This window comes from Aethina tumida, chromosome 1 (assembly GCF_024364675.1).
Source record: "Aethina tumida isolate Nest 87 chromosome 1, icAetTumi1.1, whole genome shotgun sequence".
Taxonomy (NCBI): Eukaryota; Metazoa; Arthropoda; class Insecta; order Coleoptera; family Nitidulidae; genus Aethina; species Aethina tumida.
This window is the reverse complement of record NC_065435.1, coordinates 78,655,818-78,681,802: the sequence shown is the minus strand read 5'-3', so window position 1 is coordinate 78,681,802 and position 25,985 is coordinate 78,655,818. Positions and strand designations below refer to the sequence as shown.

General features: G+C 32.7%; 3 protein-coding genes across 3 annotated transcripts; 1 reads left to right on the top strand and 2 right to left on the bottom strand.

Annotated features, from left to right (window-relative positions):
- Nucleotides 1-185: 185 nt before the first annotated feature.
- Nucleotides 186-9,892, bottom strand: LOC109608445 (sodium-independent sulfate anion transporter-like). Its single transcript, XM_020024886.2, has 11 exons — nucleotides 9,543-9,892; nucleotides 4,510-4,749; nucleotides 2,786-3,064; nucleotides 2,537-2,728; nucleotides 2,260-2,480; nucleotides 1,840-2,014; nucleotides 1,624-1,788; nucleotides 1,267-1,569; nucleotides 1,068-1,213; nucleotides 785-958; nucleotides 186-735 (listed from the first exon to the last, which is right to left on the bottom strand). The coding sequence occupies exons 2-11, from the start codon at nucleotides 4,655-4,657 to the stop codon at nucleotides 547-549; spliced, it is 1,992 nt and encodes a 663-aa protein (XP_019880445.1). The 5' UTR covers nucleotides 4,658-4,749; nucleotides 9,543-9,892; the 3' UTR covers nucleotides 186-546.
- Nucleotides 9,893-15,331: 5,439 nt separating this feature from the next.
- Nucleotides 15,332-17,086, top strand: LOC109609444 (clusterin-associated protein 1 homolog). The gene is made up of 6 exons (XM_020026109.2): nucleotides 15,332-15,368; nucleotides 15,421-15,617; nucleotides 15,673-15,858; nucleotides 16,039-16,134; nucleotides 16,188-16,405; nucleotides 16,458-17,086. The coding sequence occupies exons 1-6, from the start codon at nucleotides 15,347-15,349 to the stop codon at nucleotides 16,975-16,977; spliced, it is 1,239 nt and encodes a 412-aa protein (XP_019881668.1). The 5' UTR covers nucleotides 15,332-15,346; the 3' UTR covers nucleotides 16,978-17,086.
- A 99-nt stretch (nucleotides 17,087-17,185) lies between these two features.
- Nucleotides 17,186-25,743, bottom strand: LOC109607479 (chorion peroxidase-like). Its single transcript, XM_020023989.2, has 6 exons — nucleotides 25,736-25,743; nucleotides 24,759-25,169; nucleotides 21,277-21,491; nucleotides 20,318-20,556; nucleotides 19,552-20,263; nucleotides 17,186-19,495 (listed from the first exon to the last, which is right to left on the bottom strand). The coding sequence occupies exons 1-6, from the start codon at nucleotides 25,741-25,743 to the stop codon at nucleotides 17,271-17,273; spliced, it is 3,810 nt and encodes a 1,269-aa protein (XP_019879548.1). The 3' UTR covers nucleotides 17,186-17,270.
- Between the last annotated feature and the right edge of the window lie 242 nt (nucleotides 25,744-25,985).

Sequence of the window (25,985 nt, the reverse complement as noted above, 5' to 3'; positions counted from 1 at the left end):
GCAGTTATAGTTTATGATTGAGGAACTTTTACTGCAACATTGCTTGCAGTTTTCCTTTTAAAATGGCCTGCATTCCGGTCAAGAGACGTAATGTTGCATGAAACGAAATAATTTACATCAGGATATCTCAGATCTTATGTATTTTTTACTTACTTTTTACTTTACTTTACTAAATAAATAGACAATTAAATGTTTATTCGTTTATTAAAACATCACAATTGAATTCTTATAAATATAGTTTAATGATCATAATCTGAGGTATGAGACTGACAAAATAAATTGATAAATCTATAATCTATTTTGCACAAAATTTCTGTACACTATCTACAAAATATACTAAACTATACAATATTTAAGTATCGTACAATTAAGTACAATAAATATTAAACCTAATGCCTAACAATAATGAAAATAATACTTTTTATTCAACGAAAACGTGACCTCACATCACGGAATCACCAGTTCTTTCGTCCACCAACGATCCTTGGAGGCAGTAAGTGAAAAAATAAACGATCAAAATTAACTAGCACTGTATCACAATTTCGATTAAACCGAATTGACATTCTGCCTATCTCCATACTGCTTAAGTAAATCATTGAGCTCGGCAAAAGTGTCGCAGTAAATGAAGTCTTTCGGTTGGACTCCTTGAAATACGCAAATCACACTTTGTTTCAGATTGAAGAAGAGGATCGGCTGTTTCCTTTTGTGGAAGTCTTCTATTAAGGATTTAATGCCCTGTAAACAATCATTTAGTACTGGATTTTGAAAGAATTAATCGTTTTACCTTTGCAGCGGTAAAATCGGCACCTTGAATGTGTTTTGCGTCGATCACAACTGGGATTGAACTGGAGCCTTGTTTCAAACCAACTTTAGAAACCATAGATTTAACATATTCCACTGAAGGGAACGTTAGACTTCTGTCAGGAGTTACCATTAAATAATCACAGCCAGCTGACGTCTAAAAACATTTTAATAATTTGCTAGTGTAGTCTTATTCTTGAGTATAATTTACTTCTTTATTTCAATTGCTTTAAATATAATATAAAATATTGTTAATTGTAACTTACCGTGTATTTTTCCACATGGACAGAAGGTCTTGCAGTGGCATAAAGTAGGAACAAAACATTAATACCGACACCAATGAGAATGCCAATCTCCAGTCTCAGGAACAAACAAGTCAGGAATGTCGCCACTGCTGGTATTAAATCAGTTTCTGCAAATACACCTTTAGTAACAGGTATTTAATAGAAAACAACGATTTTTTACTTTTAGTCTTCCAAATAGGCCTCATAACGTGCAACTCCACCATAAACACAACAGCAGCAATGATAACGCCAGCAAGAGAAGCTTTAGGAATGTATGAGAAGTAAGGAGTAAGGAGTACCAAGGCAAGGATTACAATGATACCAGTGTAAGTGCCCCCAAAAGTTGTTTTTACACCGCTCGCGTTGTTAACGGCTCCTCTTGACAACCCGCCCGTTACGGGTATTGATGAGACGAAAGAGGAGGCGATGTTGCACAATCCCAGAGCGATCATTTCTTGAGTCGCATCGACGCTTTTGCCTTCCGCTGTAACGAATTAAATTTAATTGATTTGCATACATTTTTTTTATGAATCCTTACAGAACACTTTGGCCAATGATATGTTTTCCAGTATTGACAACAATGGAACGATTAAAATTCCTCCTCCGAGAGTTGAAGTCATTTCGGCGAAACTGTAGGTGGTGTTTCCTACAGTTGTTGAAAATGGTGGTGGACTAAATGATGGCAGTCCCGATTTAACTTCAGCTGTAAACGATTAAGGTAATTTACGGTGGTTTATGTGGGATTTGCACTTACCAATTAATCGGAAGGGTTTTTCACCTATTCGTTCGAAATAATAAGCAAGGCAAGCGGACACTATTACTACGATTATGTTCCTGGCTGTACAGAAAAGCCAAATGGATTTAGTTAAGAAGCTTTGGACAGGTGTCTTTTCAACACCTGGCGGTCCAACTTGAATATCCTTCATTTTCTGCAAAAGTAAATCACAATAAATGACGAGGCTAGTGACTTGTGCAAGATTTTTAAATAACTAAATTATATTAACAATTAATATAGTTAAATTATAATCGAATTGTAAATCAAAAATGTTTATATGTAATCTTTGTCGCCTATAATATACTCGTATTATTATACAACATTTAAAAAGTAACGCCATTTCTCAAACGTGTTACCTAACATAATAAATAATGCATGTTGATAAATATCAAGACATACCCTGAGAATAAGGATGATAACAATAGATGATAGTCCTAGTATACAATCCCAAGGTCTGGTTTCAGAAATATATTGGAATATCTGTTCCCAAACTAGCAGGAATTCACTACCAGGCCTCTCCAATCCTAAAATATCCTTAACCTGAGTGGTGGCAATGATAATGGCAGCTGCGGACGTGAAACCAATCGAAACCGGTCCAGAAATAAAATCTATCAAGAAACCTAAACCAAAAATTTTTTTACTTACAACTTTCTTTTGTTTACAAACGATTATTTACCTAGTTGAAGTACTCCCATGAGGAACTCAACACAGCCACTAAGAAAACAAAGCAGAACAGCTCCATCCAACCCTAAATTATGAATGTTCTCTCTAGTGAGCAGAGCAGCAATTGCAGTAGGACCGATCGGAGCATCCTTGCAGCTACCGAATATGGTGTAAACAAAACAGGCCATAAACGCTGAATACAACCCTAAAAAAACGGAAACGATTAATTAAACTTTTTTATTGGATGTCCAAGAATACTTGCCTACTTGTGGTGCTAAACCAGCGACGGAAGCATAGGCGATTCCTTGAGGAATGACGGTTAGTCCAACGGTGATTCCCGCCACCAAATCTGAGGCGATGTAATCGGTTTTGTAAAGGGGCAGCCACGATAGAATAGGAACTCTTTTGTAAAGAAGCTTTTTGGTGCAGCCACGTCTCGCACGATCTTTTATCCATTCTTTGACCGTCGGTTTCGGTATGTAAGCGGGTTGTCGGTTTCGAGGGTATTTGTCTTCTGGGAAGTATAATACTGTGGTATTTTCTGGAAGGAAAATTGTTGAAGTCTTAATACATTTGAGGTGTTAATTATTGGTCAAAACAATTCATGGCAACTTAGAACTAACTATATAGTAAAGGTTCCAATTCCTAAACCTTTGATAAAGGAATAATCTTTCTAATGTGTTGTTTTGGTTCTAAGATTATTTCGATAGCCTTGATTTATTATTTTGTTTACTTCTTCAAATTGCACAGAAATCATTTTACAGACATTACTGTTAACAATCTGTTGTATTTTGTAACAAGTTAATTTATTTTATCAATCATGTCGTTTCCTTTCACAGTGATAACAGCCATATTTGCAGTTGATTGCTAATCCTAAATAGACCATTGTCTTTTGCAAAAAAATAATTTCACAAACAAACAACAATGATTCATGACCGCAAATATTTGCCATTCTTTTAAGCGAGGAAAAAAAGCCTGAAAGATTGAGAACCGCGATTCTAGATTCCTGAGACGTCGAATGCAAATCAACAGTTGAATACAGTTACAAGCAACTTCACGTGATGTTCATGTGTAGATACGTGTTTCATTTAATCCTTAGAAATTGTTATGTAATTTTGGTGGTATATTATTTTATGTTGCATTCGTTTCAGGGAGGTTCGATCAGATGATCAAGCAGGCCAATAGTTTATTACGTAAATGTACTTAATTATCAATTTGATTCACCTTGAGATCGTATATGAGTTGAATTTTTGACTAGTCGTAAAATGGTGACAGGTGATTAAGATTATGTAACAATTTCTAGATATAATTTCTAGGAATTCCGTCTGAATTCGCAGAAGTTCAAGAGAAATCGAGTCCTATTAATACATGACGTCAAAATTTGAAGGCTGCCAAAAAAAAAGAACAAGTGGATGCAGAACAAACCATTTGTGGAAGAAATGCAGTTTGTTCTGTTTTCTTTATTGTTTATCCTTGTATTGTTCTAATCTGCAGCTAATGGGAAATTTATGTTTTTATAACAAAAAAATTATAGATATGTTCTAATCAGGAATTGTTTTATGATAGTATAAAAAATAAATGGGTGTTTCCTTATTAAATTGGCCTTTAAGTTTTAATGGAAAATTATATGGAAAGGTTGATGACTAGTCATTTTATTATTTATTTTTTTTTATTTTATTATTACTTAAATTTTTTTAAACATGTTCTAACAACTTCAAATTTTGATTTACCAGATTTACAATGTAAGTGGAAGTGTTTTAATTATACAACAGAAGTCAAGGCCAAGTCTACAATATTTAATGATTTATTTATTGTAAATAGAATGTAGATATAAAAAATTCTAATAATTCTATTCAGACATTTATTATATTTTGATACGGCTTTTCTGTAGTCTCGCATAATTGAACACTTTCAATGATACAATCTATCAACAACAATATTATTACATACGACAATCATTTCTAAATAAAATCAAATGTATCCTACCTAGATTACCATTATTCGTCTTCTCACCCATCTTTTCGTCTTTGTCCTCAGTGTAGGCAGGATTCGCGTGTCTATCCTCATTGTGGATGTCGCCAGACATGTAATTGGTCAACGTAACTTGACTGCCGTTCTCCCTATTTCCAGACATGATCGAAATTTTCGGAAACGGGCACTAAGTCACAAAATTCTATGGTCCGGATCCGGCGTGATTCATGATTTGCCGATGCGACCTCGATTTCCCTGTAATCATAGAAAATTAATGTCGGTGTGCCAAACCGCAAAGACACGTGCACTCGAAATTCACGCCTCGAACCATACGGTGGATCCCCGACGGGTTCGCAACTTTATGTTCCAGCTTTTCTTCGAATATGACGTAAATTTTTTCGAAACAAGCTCATACAGTTTTTTGTACAGTGTGGTTTTTATGTGGATTTTATGTGGATTTAAATAATCTTAATTGATACGTTGTTAACCTAGTTAATTGGCGGTCGTGGTGATTGATAAACATTAGTTAATTACTAGTAAATGTAAAATTCTATCTTGTTTGATCTTATTTAATATGAATTCATTTACAACCTTATGCTGCAATTTTACATTTCTTTATTAAAAATTGGTCAAAAGCAAACAAATTATCACATTTATCTTGATGGTAATGTCCAACGAATAAAAAAAAAAATGATTTATTCGAGAATACTATAATTTGAGGCGTAATTAAATTATTAAATACAATACGTTTCCTGTCCGGCGTAGATCACCGTTAAAATGTCGGATATTGTGACGCGATGTTTGTTCGTACGTTGAATCTGTTTTGAAGTATGGCCTGCGTATAGCAATTTTAACAAAATTAAGACAGCCAACTATAAGATTAAAAGTATGATTATTTTTTAATTTATAAACTACATTAAAATTTATAGCAACCCTTGCTTGCTTAAATAACATTTGGATAATATTTTGATTATTTAATTATTAACCCAAACAGGTAGTTCTTCATTTTCCTTATTAGTGTTTTATATTGGAACAAATTAGATTACAGATTAAGAGACTTAAAAAAGTAATTTTAAACAAATATAAATAATATTTTGATCACTATTTATTTTATTTAATTAATCATTATTAAGAGTTGTTAAAAATTCTAATTTTATCTAAATTCAAATGATTTTTATTAATTTTAAATAAGCAATCGTTACACTAAAGTGTAATTATGTAAATGTATCGTTAAGTCTTTTTCAATGTTTTTATTGGACTAACCTAAATGAGTAATTTCCTTCATTGGCTAGCCAAATTAAATAGTTCGTCGTGATTATTATATCATTAAAATATAATAATAATAATAACAGTGATTATATTTTCGCCTCAGACAGTTAGTAGATTTTCTTTTGATACTCGAAGCATTGAAAGCTAGAAATCGCATTGACATTGACTTTGCATTTGTGTTAGACCTTCATGCCACACACTTAAGTTTCCATTTTCATATTAATCACGGAAATCACCATTGACTTGAATTATTTTATTTATTATATTCTATTCATCAATTTTGTTTACAAATAAGATTAAATGTGTGTGTGTTAAAAAATGTGATAACTAATATAGGAAATGCACTCGAGTATTGTTTTAGAACATTTAGAACATATTTTATTAGTTTTTTTTATTGCTAATCATAAATTCGGAATGTCGAAACTGTTAGTTAGCAATCAATTTACCAAACATTTACAATCAAACAGCGATTCACCATTAATATTTTGTGACCCAATCGGCCAATAAAACCGTCGAAATACTAAGGACCGCGTTGCAAAAATTCTTCCACACCAATAACCAGTTTCAACTCGTTTTAAAATGTATAAAAAAGTACATTTGCATAATACTAATAAAAAAAAGAAGAAAAAGAAACTTTCCACTTCGTATCGTATTGACTGGAGTTGGAATAAAAGTCCGGAGTAAGCCAATAAAATTTTGTAATTTTGGTGATGCGAAAATTCGAATGTTTGACGCACTCACAACTGTCATTAATTTCGTGCGAAATAAAATAAGTAATTATTTTACGCGACTTAATTAGTACTTGATTACCAAGGTTATCTTTTATCGTGTGTGTAGGGTTCAGTTGGTTTATTTGGCATTTAAACATTTTACACACTCGTTTTTTAATGGATAAACGTTTTTACTGAATTAATAATTACTAGTAACTTATTGTATTAAGTGCATTAATTTAATAGTGTGGTAACAATTTATGGTAAACTTAAGTTTGTGGGATATTCTTTATAAATGCCAAAAGTAATTTTTCAACCGCAATCTGGAAATAACTGTTGCGATTATATTTTAATAAAACCACAAAATCTCCATGGTTTACGTGGATTTTATATTCATTAAATATCACTTATATGCATCTACATATTTGTTATTATAATATTTTTATTGAAAATTCCAATTAAAACTTGAATATTCGTGATCAAATATTCTAGTTTTTTTTACTACATGCATAAAAATTCTTACTTAAACAAATATCTTTTCATGATTCATGTATTTTTTAGACTTTGTAAATTCTAATTTCAAGACGTTTACAAAAGAAAGGATTAAATGTTGTTCTTGTTTATTATATATATTTTTTTAGTTTTTTTAATTTCTAATGGTTAAAAATTGTTTTTAACAAACAACTGTGATACTATGTCATAAAAATGTTAAATAATTTATGAATTTCTGTAAAAATATTTTTATAAAACATGTACCATATTAAATTTGATTCAATTTAAATTTTAAAATAGATTTTATTTAGCTTTAGAATTTTTGAAACTGGGGAACGAACCATCTACGTGCAACATTCCTAAATATTTTATTTAATTAAGTAATATGAATTTAAGAGAGTCTAATTCTTCATAAATTAATACTGAAAAAAATTAAATTTCTAGTGGTTAAAAATTGTTTTTAACAACTATGATACTGTGACATAAAAATGTTAAATAATTTATGAATTTTTGTAAAAATATTTATATAAAACATGTACCATATTAAATTTGTTTCAAACTAAATTTTAAAATAGATTTTATTTAGTTTTAGAATTTTTGACACTGGGGAACGAACCACCATTTATCTACGTGCAACATTCCTAAATACTTTATTTAATTAAGTAACATGAATTTCAGAGAGTCTAATTCTCCATAAATAAATACTGAATAAATTTAAATAAATAATGCTACTATTCGTACAACGTAAAAGAATTTTGTTAATATATTCACAAAAAAAAATAATAATAAAACTAGTTGTAGTTAAATAATACACACAATGTTTAGGTTTAAAAATGATAAACAATCCTACATTAACAAGTTAAAAAATTTATGTGAAAGGTTGTTCAACAAGTGCAAAGTCAAACGTGCTACTTAATACATCGGACAATTTATTGATATTGAATATTGGTTGGCTTTACACACACACACTCGTACTTCTCGCAGGCAAAACGACACGCAACCTTCGCGAAAAAGATCAGTTAAGACATGCTAATTTTAATTTTCGATATGTAAACTCAAAAGGTGTCATTGAAGTGGTGTACTTGAGGACAAAAGTGCCACATGGTCCCATTCCTGATTTCGTATCATCGTTGCAGAAATTTTTACCTACGAAACTGGTTCACAGTGAAATTCTTCAAATCACCGTTTCGTTTTCGGACGTGCGGCTCGTCCTTCGAGTGATTCGAGCAGGTTTTGGTGGAGGCGAATTGTTGTTTGTTGCCTGTCTGAATTGATAATTCAGGATTGGAAATCCGTGATTAACTGGTTTGATTCGCATGTTTCGGTCATGTTTGAAGAGCACGTGGTGATTGTCAATTGTAATATAATAAACTCGTTGAATTGCTAATTAAATATCGATGGGATTAATGTGCATAAACAAAACAATGTATACATTATTTATATACAAAAGTATCAGTAAAATTCACTCAATTGAAATGAAAAATAAACAAAAATAAATTCTATTTTAAATAGGTTTGTTGCTGTTTAATGATGGGAAGAAACAAAACGTTTCAACAACCGTCATTAATTAATTAATTAATTAACTGATCATTATCTTTTAAAGATAAAATTAATATAAACATAAGTTATTCTTAAAATTATTGTAACAGGGTGAACTGCTGAACATAGGGTTTATAGGTTCAACTGTTGTAGTTCCCATTTATTAGAATTTTAATACACAACAATTTGATTAAAAAGTTTAATTGTTTGCTATATATACTTTTTGTCTTTGTGAAGATATAAAAAGTTCAAATGCTAATATTTTAACTTAAATAAAACCTAATTTTCATAAATACATATTTATAATAATTTGAATATTAATGAACTGTTGGCATAAATAATAGACAAAAACAATTATGTAAAAAATATTATTTTACCTCTGTTTATAAAGAAATAGTTATATGAGTTGATAAATTTGAATAAAATTAAATTTCTAAAAATACATTAATAAAAATCATAATAAAATGAAATTGAACACTTAAATAAAATATAAATCATGATAATTTTGCCATTAACAAACCGTTAACTCATAAAAACAACACAACATTTATAAACAAAGATTTTTTCAATTCATAAATTCACAGTAGACTGATTAGCTCGGGATACATTTTGCCAACATACTATTATTATTGTTGTTTTTATTACGAAACTGATTCACGCCAACAATTTAGTTGATAACGCATGAAATTCATCACAAACTTCCGTATTAAATTACCCCCGTTAAGCGATCTCTTGATTATTCTGTGAACGTTCGCTCGTCCGGTTTCTTGAACATTAAGTAACTGTTAACTAAATTTAATTTGTTTTATAATTAAGCACATGACAAAATATGCCATAATTAAGAGCGCGTCACGCCGGTAAAAGTACTGGAATCATCCTTATGAAAACTTCCTTGAAAAATTTGATGGCTTATTTATATAAAATGTGTTTAAAGGAGGAAATAAATGAGTTGAGGACGGTATCAAAAACTACCCTTAATACTTTTGGAAATTTTAAACAACACACACAAATTAAATAAGTCAATAAATTCTAACTTACCACTTGCTTCTTGAACAATCTGGTACCACCAAAATATATGATGATCACCCACAACTAAAATTGCAAATAATAAAAATGAAAACTAACTAACGAATGAGGTGAAACCAAGTCGGCGGACTAGACTTCAAGGTGCGAGCGGTGGTACCGAGGAGACGGAATTTTTGCAGCCGGCCACGGTGAAGCTTTCCACTGGACTGATTTTAAAATTCGAATCGAAAGCGTGTGGCATCGGAGGATCCACGGTGTAGTCGCATGTCGATGTCAAAAGGTGAGGTGAACTATTGCCGTCACCGATTGATTACTCAGAATCTTCCTCCCACTTCTGATGGGGTTGATTTTGAAGGTGAAAGTTAACAGTGTAAACTGCAGGGTTCTAATTTATGACTCATATTCGTAGATAATCATCAGACTGCCAAATTTTGCTTGTGTATATTTTTAAATACAAACAATTTTAGATTTTTTTTTGTTGAGCAACAGATAAAAAATTGCAATCTGTTATCTAAAGACTTGTAGTATTTGCTAAATCCTATTTTGAAACAAATAAAATATCGATCGTTTTATAAAATGATTTTATCAGACTTAGTAATAGTGCATTGTGATTAAATTAAGATTGTGTACATTTTGACCGCTTAACATTCCTAAACATTGACTACCTTTATTTAATTTAAAACATTTATCAGTTGGAGGATTTAATTAAGTTATTTTTTATATCAACAAAATATTTAATCTATAAGCGTTATAATATTAAATATTTGCATTGAGAATACCTATACATATATTTGACACACTTTTAAATTTCTAAACACGTGGTTGAACAATATTTAATACTTTTATATTCCCAACTTATGAATATAAAAATATTCAATATTTTCATCACACTTTCTCAATACATATTTCTAAAAACAATTTATATATTTCTTGAACTTACTGATCAAATTTCTTGTAGACAAACAACTGTACTTTTAGCAACATCAATATTGGAGTTTTTATTATGTCCTAACGCATAAAACTCAATTCGTTGAATGAAGGAAAATTTGTTGGCATAAAGCTAATCTTAAAAGTACTATATTACTTCTTCAGGTCTCCATTTCCAAGAAAAAGAATATTTACTATAAAACGTCACCCAACAGGTAGTATCGTCTCGTCTATGTTGTTGTCCAGTGGTGGAGATTTCAACGTTGTTGTTTACAGCAAAGGAATGATTCACTAAACTTCAGAATTTTTGACCTTCCAAGTTCTTAAATTAAAACAATTCGCGGAGATTCCCAGAACAAAGTTTCGTAATTATTGTCTTTTGTTAATCACAGTAATTGAAACTGTATATCCAGAAAAGCTAACATAATGGCTCTGCTTTAATTACCTTTAATTTAAATACAGTCATAAGATGACTAGGTATTAATTAAATCAATACATAATAAAGACATTTTTAATATTATATACGCCACTGTGTTGCATTGATCGTTCCTTTATTAAGGACGAATCGAAAAGGGAGGTCGATCGAGTACTTTAAAAGGCGTCATATTAACCGTTATGACATAGACATATCCAAAATGAAACCATACAGGGTCACAAACGGCGCACAAACTCGTGCTTAATTGCAATGTGTACCGATGAAAAATATAAATCGAATTTATAGTTAATAAGAAGAAGTTAACTGGAACACGTCGATCTTGAAATGAATGTAATAAAAAAAGGTGGTGAATCAGTCGTTATCACCAAGCGGTTTTGGAAAGTCTAGGAAAAATTTCTAAACAAACAAATCTGTCTATTAATTCTTCAATCGTTTTGGACCTGATTCAATTGCGTGATTTAGTTTTTTAATTAGTTCAGTGACCTGCACTTTACGGTTTCACGAACACAATATGCAAATCGAATTAATTTTGAAACTCTTTGCGAAACTGATTCTTCTTCTATTATAATAAACAAAAAAATAATAATGTTTACTAACTCATCAGATAATACACCGATTCTATAAATTTTCCCGTTATAAATTTCCTTGGGTGCGAAAATATTTACTTATTTATTTCAAAAGGGTTGAACAATAATGTCATTGTTATAAATGTGAAAAATTTATGTCTATAAACAATGTCGCAAGTTGATTATCAGGTTTATCTAAAATATGACTAATGAAATAAAAAATCAAAGAATAAAATTGTAGATTTCAAGAGTAGCTCATTGAAATTTTTTATAGTGTTAAATGTGGCAATTTTATTGTCAATAAGAGTTTTTATCAAATTTAATGATTACATAACAAATAATTGCAATTCAGAAATGTTTTATTACACGTTCGGTTTTCGTGAAGGGGATTCTTGATTCACCATTTTCACTTTGCGGTTTCTGCACGTTCCGAACTGGCCATGAAATCTAGAGGACGTCACGCCGTTGGTCGCGATTCTTCCTGGATTCATAAAAAAAATTGTCCTGCTGCCACAGATTGCATATAAAATAAAAGGGACACTCAGTCAACTTAATATTAACAACAACTCTGGTCACATTTTGTAAAGAGGTTCTTACAAGAGGAAAACGGTCAATTTGTTCATGGTAAACGGATGTTATGGTGACCAAAATAAATAGATTAAACACTGAGTTAGATTACAGATAGAATAGATAGAAAACGTGAATAATCAAGTTGAATTTAAACAATAATTACGGGTTATACCCGGTTATGTATAAATCCTTTATTTTTAAATTTTATATTTGATTGCTGTTATTTCAGTCTGCAACGTGACTAGATTTTTTTAATTTATTATTACATGCGTAACAATTCATTCAGGATTCCCATCAAATGTATAAAACAATCAGCTGTTGCATTTGCAACAAAACTAATTTGTCTGTTCTATGAAACAAACTACGTCATACCCTTTAGATCCTCCTTTAAGAAAATTGTATTCTAAATGTAATTGAATTGTTATATTTATAAGTAAACATAGACTTGCGCAATTTTTTATAATTTACGCCATACATCTCTGGATTCCATCACTGACAATTAAAATCGCAGAGGTAAACAAAAGGAAGTCCCTATTTAGAATAATTGCATCGTACTTTTCGTAGCAATTACTAAAGAATGTTAACAGAAATTGATTTTATGCAAATCAACGGTGCATCACAATTACATCACGAAAAATCTTTTTTACCAGGAACCGAAAATGAGACGGGAATGCCCATTTGGAACATCTCAAGGTTGTGGCGACTGTGCTTTTTCCATTTTTATGCGATTCATCATTCTCAAGTCGAAAACTGAAGCCTTGAAAAGGCACGATTTCCTCCAATCACTTTTTTGATCGGTCCGGTTTTTGACCTGGACAGATGGTTAAATTGAAAACCAATATTATTGCGTAGTTGATCAACGAAATTGCATAATAACTTCAGCCACGGTATTCCCAGTAGCCTCAGCGAGGTTCTTCGTTCTTCGTACTTGATCAGGTTGGAATTTTTAGGTATTTCTTAGAAGATATGTAAAATTATATGATTTAATGATTTTACAGTTAATAATTTTAATTTTTTTAAGAGAAATTTGACCGCTGAACATTTAAAAAATAATTTGATTCATAAACTAAATGAGTTATGCTAATAATATAATAAGTAAATAAGTACAATTTACTAAATTAATGCAATTTTGAATAATTTATTTTTAGTGCTGATGTATTGTCTAAAATTTTATATGATTTTATGATTTCACAGTTAATCATTTTAAACATTTTTTTTATTAAGAATTTTCAATTTCAATTTATAAAACATAATCAATTATTTTTTATATTGATTTACTGTTCCTCTCACGTCACTGATGAATTCTTGGTACTAACTTAAATATTGAGATTTTATGTATCAGGAAGTACTTGGACGACGTTTGAACTTTTCCACAGTCATCACATATTGATTATGTAAATTTATTTTTTTCTGTTCAAACAGTCCTACTGTTTTATCTTGATCGTTGTTGAAGTTAAGGAATTTATTTAACGAGATTCTTGGAAAGTTGCAAGTAAGCACGAGTTGAAGTTGTGATTCTTCTCACCGTGCCACTTTCTATTTCGTTTTCATTAATTTTAGTGTGGCAAATCCTAAATTGATCTGCAAATTTGACCTTCATTTACTGCAACTTTCCAACAGTTCCTTCGAGGACTCACATGATACATAAAAAACTCTTATACTTTATTACATCGATAGGACATTATGCATTAAAGTGCGTGGTGACTATTACAAAAAAAATTGTCTGCATTAAAAATTTCAAATTATTTATATAATAGGATCTGATTTATTTATAACGACTCATAAAAACGACTTCTATCTAATAATTATTCTATAATTATGCAGATTTATACGCTTTAATCAATTAAAATCCAGTGATAATTGTTGATAGTTTAAATCACGTGGCGAAACTTTTTAAGATGTCTGATAATTCTTAAAACAAATATAGACATTTTGGAAGCATGTCAATGTTTTATTGATTAATTACTAATATTAAAATGTTTGCTCATTTAAAAATATTGAAATATTTATTGGAAATAATAATTTGATCAATTAAATCAATCAATTAAAAAAAAGCAATCAATTCATATTATATTACAAAATAGATTGTTTATCCGAAAATGTTTTATTTTTTGCACTTGTTGGGTTTCCAGCCTTCGATTACAACAATTGCTTTTACGCAATTCCCACCAATTCTCTCTTTCGACATTCCTGGACTGTGATATTAATAATAATAATTTAAAATACCGCAAATAAACATTCGCTTTTGTAACGATTACTTATGTGCATATTTAAGAGGGATTTTAAATAATAAGAGCATTGCGCAAGGTGTTACTAAATTTTTTTAAAAACCGACGTAAACTAGTTGGAAAAATGTAAGAAAAACTGTTGTGTTAGTAATAACTGCTTATCAACATTATTGATGTGAGTTATATAATTTGCTTGAGGAAGGTTAATGATTTGTTTGGAAATTCCCTGTGCAAAAGTAAATATTTTTAACAATGAGGATCTATCATCATCACTTTTTCAATTTAACTTTTTTATAATTTAGACATTTTATAACACTTAATCATCTTTAATTGTTGCTTTTTATTAGTTTTTGGTAATTAGGATACATTATTAAGGTTATTTATAAATTAGAAGAAATTAGAAAAATGTCTAACAAATCCTATATTGTATCTTTTATTTTATACTTTTAATAATTTAATTTTGAAAAAGGTCAAAGTCTCAATAATTACGTCAACGAATTATTGAAATTAAGTTAATTAAAAAAACTAATAATTATAAATATAAAATGTATTTATTCAATTGCATCAATATTTGCAAAATATCACAAGCACGTTTAGCACCGCAGTTAGCACTATGGTGCTAGCGATTCTATACAGCCAAATACTTGTCCAAGTCATTATGATAAGATTTTAATTTTTTTTTCGAATACATTAGCACTGTTATCCCAAAGTATTTAAGTCCAATGTCGTAAATTATAGGAAATTTCATAAGAAAGGCTAACAACGGGGTCATGGTGTGTCTTCGTCCACTACATTTACTAATCTTTGTAAATTGTAAATTTTTTAAAATATACATGATATATATAAATAAATGAAAAAAATAATATTAATCTTTATTATTTTTTATTAATAACTTTTCGGGACAAAAAGGTATTTAGACGTTAGTGTAAACTTATGAATACGATTACGAAAATGGAAACCTACCTTAAATCATACATCATTGCCTGGATAGTGGATTGTGGGTTGCGTTTATTCAGGCGCCCATGTATTTGTTTGTATTTGAATATTTCGTAACTAAGCAATACGATCAAAACATCAAATAGAAAAATAATGTCGTACAGAGATATAAGAAGTGAGTTAAAATTCGATTTTTGAATAATTTTGAAAGGGTGGTCTGGTTTCAGATTTTTTGGAGATGCTCAGGGCGTTGGGCTATCCTAGTTTAATATCAATGGAGAGTTTTCGAACTCCCAATTTTCCCCTGGTTGCTGATTTATTAGTATGGCTTGCTAAAAGATTTGACCCATATGCTGAAATCCCAACTGAAATTTCCACTGAGGAACAACGGATTGATTTGATTAGATCTGCCGCCCAGTTTATGGTAATAAAGATCTTTTAAATATTAAATAATCGTTTAAATTATTATTATTATTTAGGCTTTGAAGGCAAGTGTAAAATTGAACACGAAACGTTTATACCAAGCGGATGGGTATGCAGTAAAAGAACTGTTAAAAATCACCAGTTTATTGTATGAAGCCTTGACCGTAAACCTAGACGACGCTAAAGATGGCGGATACGACGACGACAGTTTCAATATGCGCGATTACGATATATCGGACAAGGTAGAATTTAATTCCGCTCATCCGACCGCAACACATGACCCCACTGTTTGCAAATTATCCATTTAACCCTTAATTCACCCGCGAGGGATGATCCGGGTTGACATTTTCACTATCCCATTTCCTTAATTAATACTGAGTCAGTTTCAATTTGGTACCAATTTGAATTTATGCATTTAACAGGTCACTGAATTAAAACAATCCCGACAACTAGCCAGCGAGATCACAGCCACTGGCGCGAACCTCTTCGATCTTCTTGGGAAAGAAATTAGTCTCAGAGTATAACTGTTAGTTACTCTAAATTTAATTATTCAATAAAATTTTGTTTACAGGGTTCCAGAAATAAAAGTATGGCTAAACAGTTTGAGATTTCAGACGTGGAGGGTGGGATAAAAAAGGCAATTGAAGCAGTCACCAAGGAAATCTCCGAAACCAAACAATTAATAGACAACGTTGCAGCTACTGAAGCTAGTCTTGATTCTAAAATAGAACGTCGCAAAGTTGAAATCGACAGATATGAAAAACGTCTTCAAACTTTAAAGAAAGTTAGGTACGATTCATTCGATCACATCTTCGTTCTTTTCCTTACAACATTATTTCAGGCCCGCATTTTTGGAAGAGTTCACAATTTTAGAACAAGAACTTGAACATCTATTCATCCAGTACAGCGTTCGACTTCGGTGCCTCAACCAACTCGAAAAGCAATTCTCCGAAGCTGAGAGAGCAGAAATTGAAAAAGAGTTACAAATGACTTCTCCAAGAATACAAACTATACCACTAGATGACACTTCACATGATGACATGTTCTTAGAACTGGAAGACAGAGGAGATGCCAGACCGATCCAGAAACAGGAACGTCCAAGAGCTAGTACTGGTGGCAGACATCGCGCCAAAGCTTATGGCGGAATGCATCCACCGTTAAATGGCAGCCATTCCTCTTTGGATTTGAGTACCGATTCTGAATCAGACGAACTGTTTTTGGATAAGGATGAACCCGAATTGATGCACTCTGATGAGGAGTCTTTGGCTTTGGAATTGTCTGGAATTGAGAGAAAAGGAGCTACGTCTACAAGAAAGACCAGTAGCAAACAAGTGCAGGGAGACAGCGATGATGACTTTTAATTGGGTAATAGAAGTTTACACTTTTATTTAATTTACTTTAAATTGTCGATATACTTTTTATCATCAGGAAATATTGAGTATCTAGTTAATAAAACAAATACTTTTTAAACGAATGTTTTATTGTACAATAAATTATAGAGTTAATGTTAAGAAAATAAATAAAACGTATCACCCAAAATGGCAGTATTTTAGCCGGTCATTTTATTACCTAAAATTACGCAGTAGCAGTTTTAAAACTGATCCTCGTAGTCTGTTAGTTATAGTCCAGTCTTTAGATTTAAATGTATGTCTTGTCAAGTCAATTTATTATTTTTTTTTTTCAATTTTATAGGTTTAGGAAATTCTTGAGAGCAAGAAATGTTTTTGTTGATGTCAGGCATCGACCACAAGGGCATTTCTTCTTCAGTCGCATTAAAAATCAGCCACTGATCATTTTTAACTTCACTGGGTACCATTTCAATTTCTACTAGTCTAATTTTTTTCTGTCTAGCTTTGTCGGTCACAATGTCCAAGTCAAAGTCTCCTTCTTTACTCTGGGCCGTATGCATGTATTTGTTCTTCGTTTTTGTCACAATTTTGTCGGCTTTTACAGAGGAAATTTTAATGAATCTGTCATCGTCATTGTCATCGTCGTCATCATAGTCTGGTCTACTGAATTGTCCGCGTTTGTCGTAAACTAGTCGTGTCTTAAAATCCAATTTATCATCCAATTTCTCCACATGTGCAACACTATAAAATTTGTTTGGTTTTTTACGATTATCCAACTGGCCAAAAGTGGGCTTCATTGGTAGGTTTACATTAGTCTCACCTTCAGTATAAATTTGTGAATAAAGTTCAGAAATCGGATCGTCTCTGTTGTAACTGTTTTGTGAGTAACTAGGTCTGTTGTATTCGTACAAGTCACTGTAACTTGGTTTCGTGTTGTAAGTCGGTCTGTACGGTTTCTGGGTTGTGTAAAATGGCGTATCATCATATTGTGATTGATAGCCAAAATTATCATAATAACTCGTAGGTCTGATTGTGTAAGGTTTTTTAGTTGGTCTGTCGTCAACGTAAACACTAATACTTGGTATGTCAGGTCTGGTGTTATAATAGTCGGAAGGTCTATTGTAGGGATTGTCGTTATAAATGTCAGTGTTTGGTCTTGAAGGTCTAACGTAATTAAAACCATCATTAATTGGTTTATTATAACTAAATTCAGGTCTGTTTTGATCAAAATTTGGCTTGGGATCATTGTCAACATTCGAAGGTCTGTTATAAGCGTCTTGTTGTACAAAAATAGGGTAAATATCGTCGTTAGTCTGTGAGTTTTGTCCATAAGTCTGAGAAGTTTGAATGTAAGTAGGAGTCTTGGTGCCTTTACGTTTTTTAGGCTTTTTTGTAGTGGTTGGAATAAAGTATTGAATTTTAATGTTTAGTTCTATAGGTTTATCAGTCTTAGGTTTGGGTGTGGTTTTATCTACAACACCGAATAAGTAAGTCACACGATTTCTGTCATCGTCATAATAGTGTAAAGGTCTAATTTTGTTATTGGTCACATATTTCTCTTCTAGTTTGATACTACTTGTCGTAATGTTCATTATTGGAATTCGTAAAGGTGCTTCAGTCTTTTTAATGTTTTTCTTTGTCGTTGTTCTAATAAGTGAACTAGCTGTTGTGACTTGTGGTCTTGGAGTTGTCATTCCTAGATTAACATTTGGAGGTCTTGCAGTCGGTCTGTTGGCATTACTTATAACAGTCTTGCGTCTTTTAGTCCGTTTTTTGTCGCAGTTGTCCTTAGACTTAGCTCTTGCCTCGTCTTTAATGTCAATTATGTCTATATTATCATCCAGCTCTTTGAATTCCCGTTCACCCCAAGGAGATAGGTCAAAGTTGTTGATTAAAGGGCTATTGCAGGGTAGTCTTACGTTCCTAAAGTTGTCATGAGAAAGAAAAACGAAGGGTTGAATGGTCTCAATGCCTTCCATGGTCTGGCAGAGTATTTGTGCCAAAGTTACGTGTCTGATCTGCTGTAATTGTGCCGGAGTAAAAGAACTGTCCATGTCGCCATTTTCGTACCAAAATCTGTCACCTTTGCGCAAGTTTACGAACTGTTGAGCTATAATACAGGCAAAAGTTGGCCCCACAATTCCTCCGCGAAGTGGTTTTTCCGCCAGACCACCGGAGTACAAATCTAAATCATCTACGTGCTCGTACAACGATCTGAACCGCTGGATTGTTTCAAAGGACATGATTGATTCCAGGTCTTTCCAGGATTTCACAGCGGTTAATCCACAAGGTTCTCTCCAAGACGTGTAGGGAGGAACACCGTGGTCTCTGCCCCTTTGTATGTTAATGGCTGACAAATCCATACCAAATGGCGAATCTGAGAACTGAAAAAGATGATTTGATAGTTCGTCAGCCACGAATTCATCGCGTCTTTGTGCTGGTTGATTCAGTAACCCCAGAATGAGTCTGTCCACAGATCCTAGTGACCAGATATTTTCTTCATTGTCCAGATCTTCATGGAGGGTGACGTCTGAAATATAATTTGATTATAATTAAGAGTTTAAGTGGAGTTGAGAGTTGATTTACTGTTAAAAAGTGGTCTGTGTTGGCTGTTGAATCTTATGAAAGAGTTTTGCACCATGCTGTGGCCAAATCTGTATGCTGCAGCGCTAAATGCGTTAGCTACTTGAGGATTTATTCTTACATCATAACCTGTATAATATCCCTTTCTCATCAAGTTCAGTTCAAAGATTTCTATGACATCTTGTCCTAATATAATAGGTAAAAATTCTCTGTAAGTAATGTGTTGAATAACAGAATAAACAATTTTTCTAGTCTCTTGAAAAACTTTTTCATCGCTCCAGTGGCTGTTTAATTTTGATAAAACTGTAGCAATTTTGTTATGGTATCTGACCCAAACAGTATGCATTGCTGTCAAACCGGGCTGTTCGTCAACTCTTCCGTCACCAGGTTGGAAACAGTCCGACGACAAAGCACCAGATCTGCAAATTTCACCACCTGGCGGATCTGGAGGGTTTAATGGCCTTTGATTCCTGCTCCTTCCATATATTAGTTTACCGTTTCTAAAAGTTCTGACGGAGTCGGATGTTTCTATGTCGCTTCCATAAATGGGGGAGGCGTCTATAAAAGGTGTTACCTGATTCAGTTGTTCTCTCCAACCCAAATCACAGTCAATTCGTGTGGAAGGAGCGCTTCTTAGGAATTCGAGACAGCGTATTCTAAATCTGGAATAAAACCAATCGTCGTCTGGTACTTCTATGGGTAAACAAGCAGGATGCTATAAAATTTTCAGTTAAAGAAACATCATATTGAGAGGTTTTACAATAGGTACCATAAGTTCTGGTGGTAAAAATCCTCTTCCTCCTCTGTCGCAGCATCTGGGTATTGACCCGTTGAAGCTGCGTGATTTTACAACGGATGTGACGTCATGATCGATGAACTGACCCCATTGCATCAACATGAGAGTGACGCTTTGAATTTCGTGATTTTTGTCTCTGTGGACTCTTGTGCTTATTGTCCTTGGTGACGGAAGGCGATTGTCAAAGATCGATCTGCGAATACTCTGGATGCCTGGAATGTTATTAGAATATTAGCGTGATTGGCTAAATTAAAATTAGAATTATTATTATACAGGACCAAAATAAACGGAACGAGAGTTCAGGAGTGTTTAAAAGGTATAAAATAAGACAAAAATGAAATTAATTGCGCTTTTAACTTTACATTGAAAAGGATCGTTAAGAATTGTTAAAAGTTATACGTTGTGAACAAAAATAAATTTATAATAATAAAGTGCTTTTATGAGTGATTCATTAAAGTTTTAAAATTGTTTGTGTATATAACTGGATGAAATAGCTTTGTTAAATTACCATAGAACAACGTTGAATAATAATCTCGTTATATTAAAAGTGCTTCTCAGCAGGAATTGCGTGAATTATATGAAACTCGTTCAGAGAAAAATTTATTTCGTAATTAATTACAAAAATACTTGACGTTTATTCTCAGCAACATAAAAACCAAACACAAACAAAAACATCCAGGAATCCAATTAAATCCACAATAGCCTGCTCACCTTTTTTCCGTTCGATAAATCCCCTCTGGATTCTGGACACACAAAGGGAAAAAATCCGTGCCAGACGATATATTCATGTGTTCAAAAGAAACTTTTTCAGATCACTTTTGTCGTATCACCCTTTGTCGTGAACAATATATGAACTAGTTTATTTTATATTCAATATTTATATTTTGAGGGTGATTATTTACTTTTTACATATAATAAATTAATAATCTTACCATCTTGATAGACGGGAGGCATGAACCTCTGAAGGGGCAACATAGCGGCGCCCCTCCATGGTTGTCGCGGGTTGTTGCAGGTACCATCAGCAGTCCGGTACCTTTTGGAGGCCTGAGAACACCTGGGCAGGCCCCTCAGTGGACACTCGTCTAACAACAACCTGGACTGCACCGATTCTGGAAATCCGGCGTCTCTGCCCACATTTTCCGGGTACCTACAATACAAAATCCAATAACACACGATTCACTTTTCAACCGGATCCAGTGTATATAAAAATGAGAGTAATTTCTCGCGTCACTTTCTTTTATGCTAATCCCCTAGAGAACCAAAACATGGCTGTGCCACTGACCTCGAAACTGTCCATGGGACACACACGCACCAAGACCCATTTCCCTCCGACAGTTTGTATTTTGTGGGGAAATCGAACGCGACTACATTTTGTACTGAAGGCGATTTCTAGCGTGGCAGTGCTTTTAAAAAGTGCCCGTCTATGGTTGGGGGTGCGGCGACGGTCTGGGGGACCCCACCAGTACTCCTGTCTTGCGGAAGGACCGGAAACTTTGAGCTCGTCGTACCGAGACCGAGAAATAAATGAATGTGGGAACATTTTTCATACATAATTTGTGAGGAAATTTAATTTGAAATAAATGCATAATGTGTTTATTTTCAAATTAATAACTTTTTTTTGTAATATGCACTTGTTCAGTGAGTAACTTTATTAAATTTTGTTTAATTATCTCTTAAAACATAAGATATTTTAAATTGTTTGAATTAATTTTTTTATTATTATAATTACTGAACTTCTGACAAAATAAAAAGCTAATTTAAAATAGGAAATTTTTAATATTTTTACTTTATGGTAACAGTTGACACATAAAAAACATAAATTTAAATATTATTTGTTTTTTTCTTGTTACGTTTATTAAGCTATTTATTGCAAAAATTCTCATTTCATCGATTTTGAAAATCGATTGGAAACAGTTCCTGAGTGAAAGATTTGATTCGACATTGTCGAGTTGTACATTGTGTGAATTAATTTTTTTATTATTATTACTGAACTTCTGACAAAATAAAAGGCTCATTTAAAATACGAAATTTTTAATATTTTTTCTTTATGGTAACAGTTGACACATAAAAAATATAATTATTTAATTATACTTGTTAAGTTTATAAAGCTCTTTATTGCAAAAATTCTTATTTCATCGATTTTGAAAATCGATTGGAGACACTTCCTGAGTGAAAGATTTGATACGACATCAGTTGTACAATTGTAAAACCGCAAAACTGCAACCCAATTAGAAATCCAATAAAATCTGTAACAAATTTGAAAGTTTTTTTATCGAATCGACCGGCATGAAATGAACTAATGCAGTGAGCCATTTGTCAAAAAATAATTACGTATAGAAAGTCCGTTAATACCCCTTTAAATGGGGCTTTGTCTTACATTACAGTTATTAAATTAATACACGACAATTACATTCAATTCCGATAGAAATTGCAGTAGCTTCGTTCGATGTTTACTAGGATAGAAATTTAATGACAAGGAACAAGGTGAAAGAAGAACTGGAAAGGTCTGAACTCGATCTAATTAACACTAATATTATTGTAATTCGTAAAAACATAGAATTTTACATGTTTAATTGTGTCGATTCAAGAGGTGAAAGTACTGTACAATTATCTTGGCCGAATGTTTACTTTGAAAGTCTGTGAAATGAGAAAAGCCGCATCGACATCGATCGGTACCAGAATCTACTTTTCAATAAAATAGAAACTAGTATAAAAAAGGAATTGTTAAGATTTTCTTGAGTAAAACTTTCATGATCTGATAATTACAATCGTTTTGTTTCAATTAAAATCGATTTTGTAGTAGTAAATCTGCATTCGGGAATGGTTTAACGAATGACAAACGATCAAACGATTGGGCAACATTTTAAAAGCACTCGCAATAATTTGTTTGGCCAATATTACAATTACCGAATCAATTGACATGAATTAATTACTAATAATGAAACACATTTGTTTTATAACTAAGTTGGGTTAATTTCATTGAAATACTGATTGGGAATATTCAAATGGGTGTGGGATGTTAAAAATTGTTAAGGATGTCAAATTGGAAAGTTGTGTTCTTCTAGAACACCTAGGCGGGGTGAAAAGTAACCTCCTTGACCACAAAATTGCGCTGTTATCGCGAAAAAAATTATGATGCCTTGTAGTCCACTCATATTTAGGCCGACGTGTCAAATTTCAGCGCGATACAGCCCTTAGTTTTGTTTTGACAGCAGATTTTTGGTTACGTGTTTAGCAACATGATTTCGTTCTCTCATAAAACGGCGAAGGAAACAAAAAAAAGTTGGATAAATATTATGGGGCTAATGTTTCTTCAGATTACACCGTGAAATATTGGTTTCGAGAGTTTCATGGTGTCCGAAACTCCACTGCCGATAAAGTCCGTAACGGCAGGCCCTCCGATGAGGCATGCTCTTCGTGGACTACCTCGAAAAAGGAAAAACCATCAGCGTTGGTATTACTGGGCATTAATGGAGCGATTGAAGGCCGAAATCGCTGCGAAACGGCCTCACATGAAGCGAAAAAAAAATTTGTTTTTGCAAGACAATGCGCCGGCACACAAGAGCATCGATTTAAGGCTCCAATTGGTTCCCCATCCACGTTATTTGCCATATTTCGCTCCATCGGACTATTATCTCTTTCCAAACCTCAAAAGATGGCTCATCAATAAAAAATTTAGCTAGCAGAGGAGTATTTTGCAGACTCTCCGGAAAATGACTTTTCGGACGGGATCAAAAAGCAGGAAAATCGGTGGAATAAGTGTATCGATCTATGATGTATGTTTTAATACTTATATATTCTAATAAACTAAACTTTTCAATTGTCCCACAAAGATATGATTACTATAAAAACGCAACAACTAGATTGTGACAATATTTTCGCATCCTGTTAATAAAACACTCTTCCAAACTTACTGAAACGTTAAAAAGGACGCTACGTAAAAGCAAAGAAAAACTTGCTAAATTACATAAGGATCATTGTTCCGAATCATTAAAATTATACCATCAAGAATTAATTGCCATCTATATAATAAATAATAGTAGTCGAACCATTTACGGTCTAGTTGTCGATGTTCGATGCGTTTTCTCGCTTTTTTGCCTTTCCCAGTTCGATGTCTTCGACGACATTTTTGCGTAAGCGGTGAAACGACGATCCTTTTTTAAAAACCATACCGAACAAGTGCGGTTGATTATAAGGATTTTAATTATCCAGTCGTTGAACTATAGAGGAAAAGAAACTGTGCAAAGAAAACATGACACAAACCTCAGAAATTATGTTTGTTATGTTGGTGGTCGACCAATTTTAACAATTTAAGAACCACTCATGAATTTTACCATTCCCAACAGTACATACTGTTAACGTAAAACATTAAGTTTCAGCCAAAATCTTATAAGAAAAAGCTGTTAGTACTTACGTTTCTGCAATTTTTTTGCTGGCCTCAAGAGCAACGTATCCGAACCTGGACAGTTTCAGAGCTTTTTCGTTCGGCGCCCCAAATTTCGCCACGTAACTCGCCGGATGGTTCTTCTCCAAAATCAAGCCCATCTTATACAGCTCCGGCTCCTTTTGATTGAAAAGCGCGTCCGTAGTTTTAATGCCATAGATAACGGCGTCATCCAATTCCTTTTGACGTGAATTCATTGTTTCGGTCAAATCGAAATCGATTCTTCTTTGGTCCATGTTTATTAAAGTTGCATTGTCCGTCGGACTTTCCAAAGTCGTAAAACTACTTTCGTTTTCCCCGTTTGTTTTCGCGTTATTCGCCTCACTTTCTTCCGCTGCGACCGATGCGATTGCCAAGAGTAACGCGAATTTTATTCGCAAACTATAAAAAAATTTTAGCCGTAGTAGTAAAGTAATAAAATAATAAAACCAATCTCGAATTCCAATAGTGTGAAGGACGAAGAAGAAAATTTATTCAAGAAGTCAAACAATTAGCGTTGCGTGTGTTTAGTCTCAAAGGTAATTATTGTGCCCATCTCTAATTAACATTCTCGGTACGCACAATTATATAACCGTTACATAAACTCAATTGCATATCGATTAATAAAATGGCCTAACCGACCTCAAATAAAAAATTACACAATAGTTTTTCCCACTTCCGACGATTAACCAACCGAACACTAAAACATTTTTCATGTTGGCATTGTCAGTTTGTCGACATGGAATTGCGCCATTGCATCATATTTTTTATTTAATCACACTTTACATTAGTGTACACAGTTTTTAATTATCCCAGAGAAATTTTTTGAATGGGCGCCTTAATTATGGATATGAGAGAAACTGCGATTTGTTTTAGAATTTCACTTGGTTTTTTGTTAACCGTATTTTATGTTATTGTGTTGCTCTGATTGCATCGACCGCTTTCAAACACTCCATTAACAAACATACCTGATCATTTTGGCACAAACCATAGATTCACATTCCAAAAATCAATAGAACGAACGGCGAACAAATCAAAACACACGAGATGAATCTGGCAAAGTGTACAAACTTAATGAGAGGACAGAAGTTAACTATATAAAAGTACAGTTAGTTTCTTTAAATTGCCTCACCTCAGGCGATCTCAGTTTTTTTTGCAAATGTACCCGGTTTTTTTCGGCCGTAATTTACGGGCATTTTCGTTAAGTGAAGCAGCCTT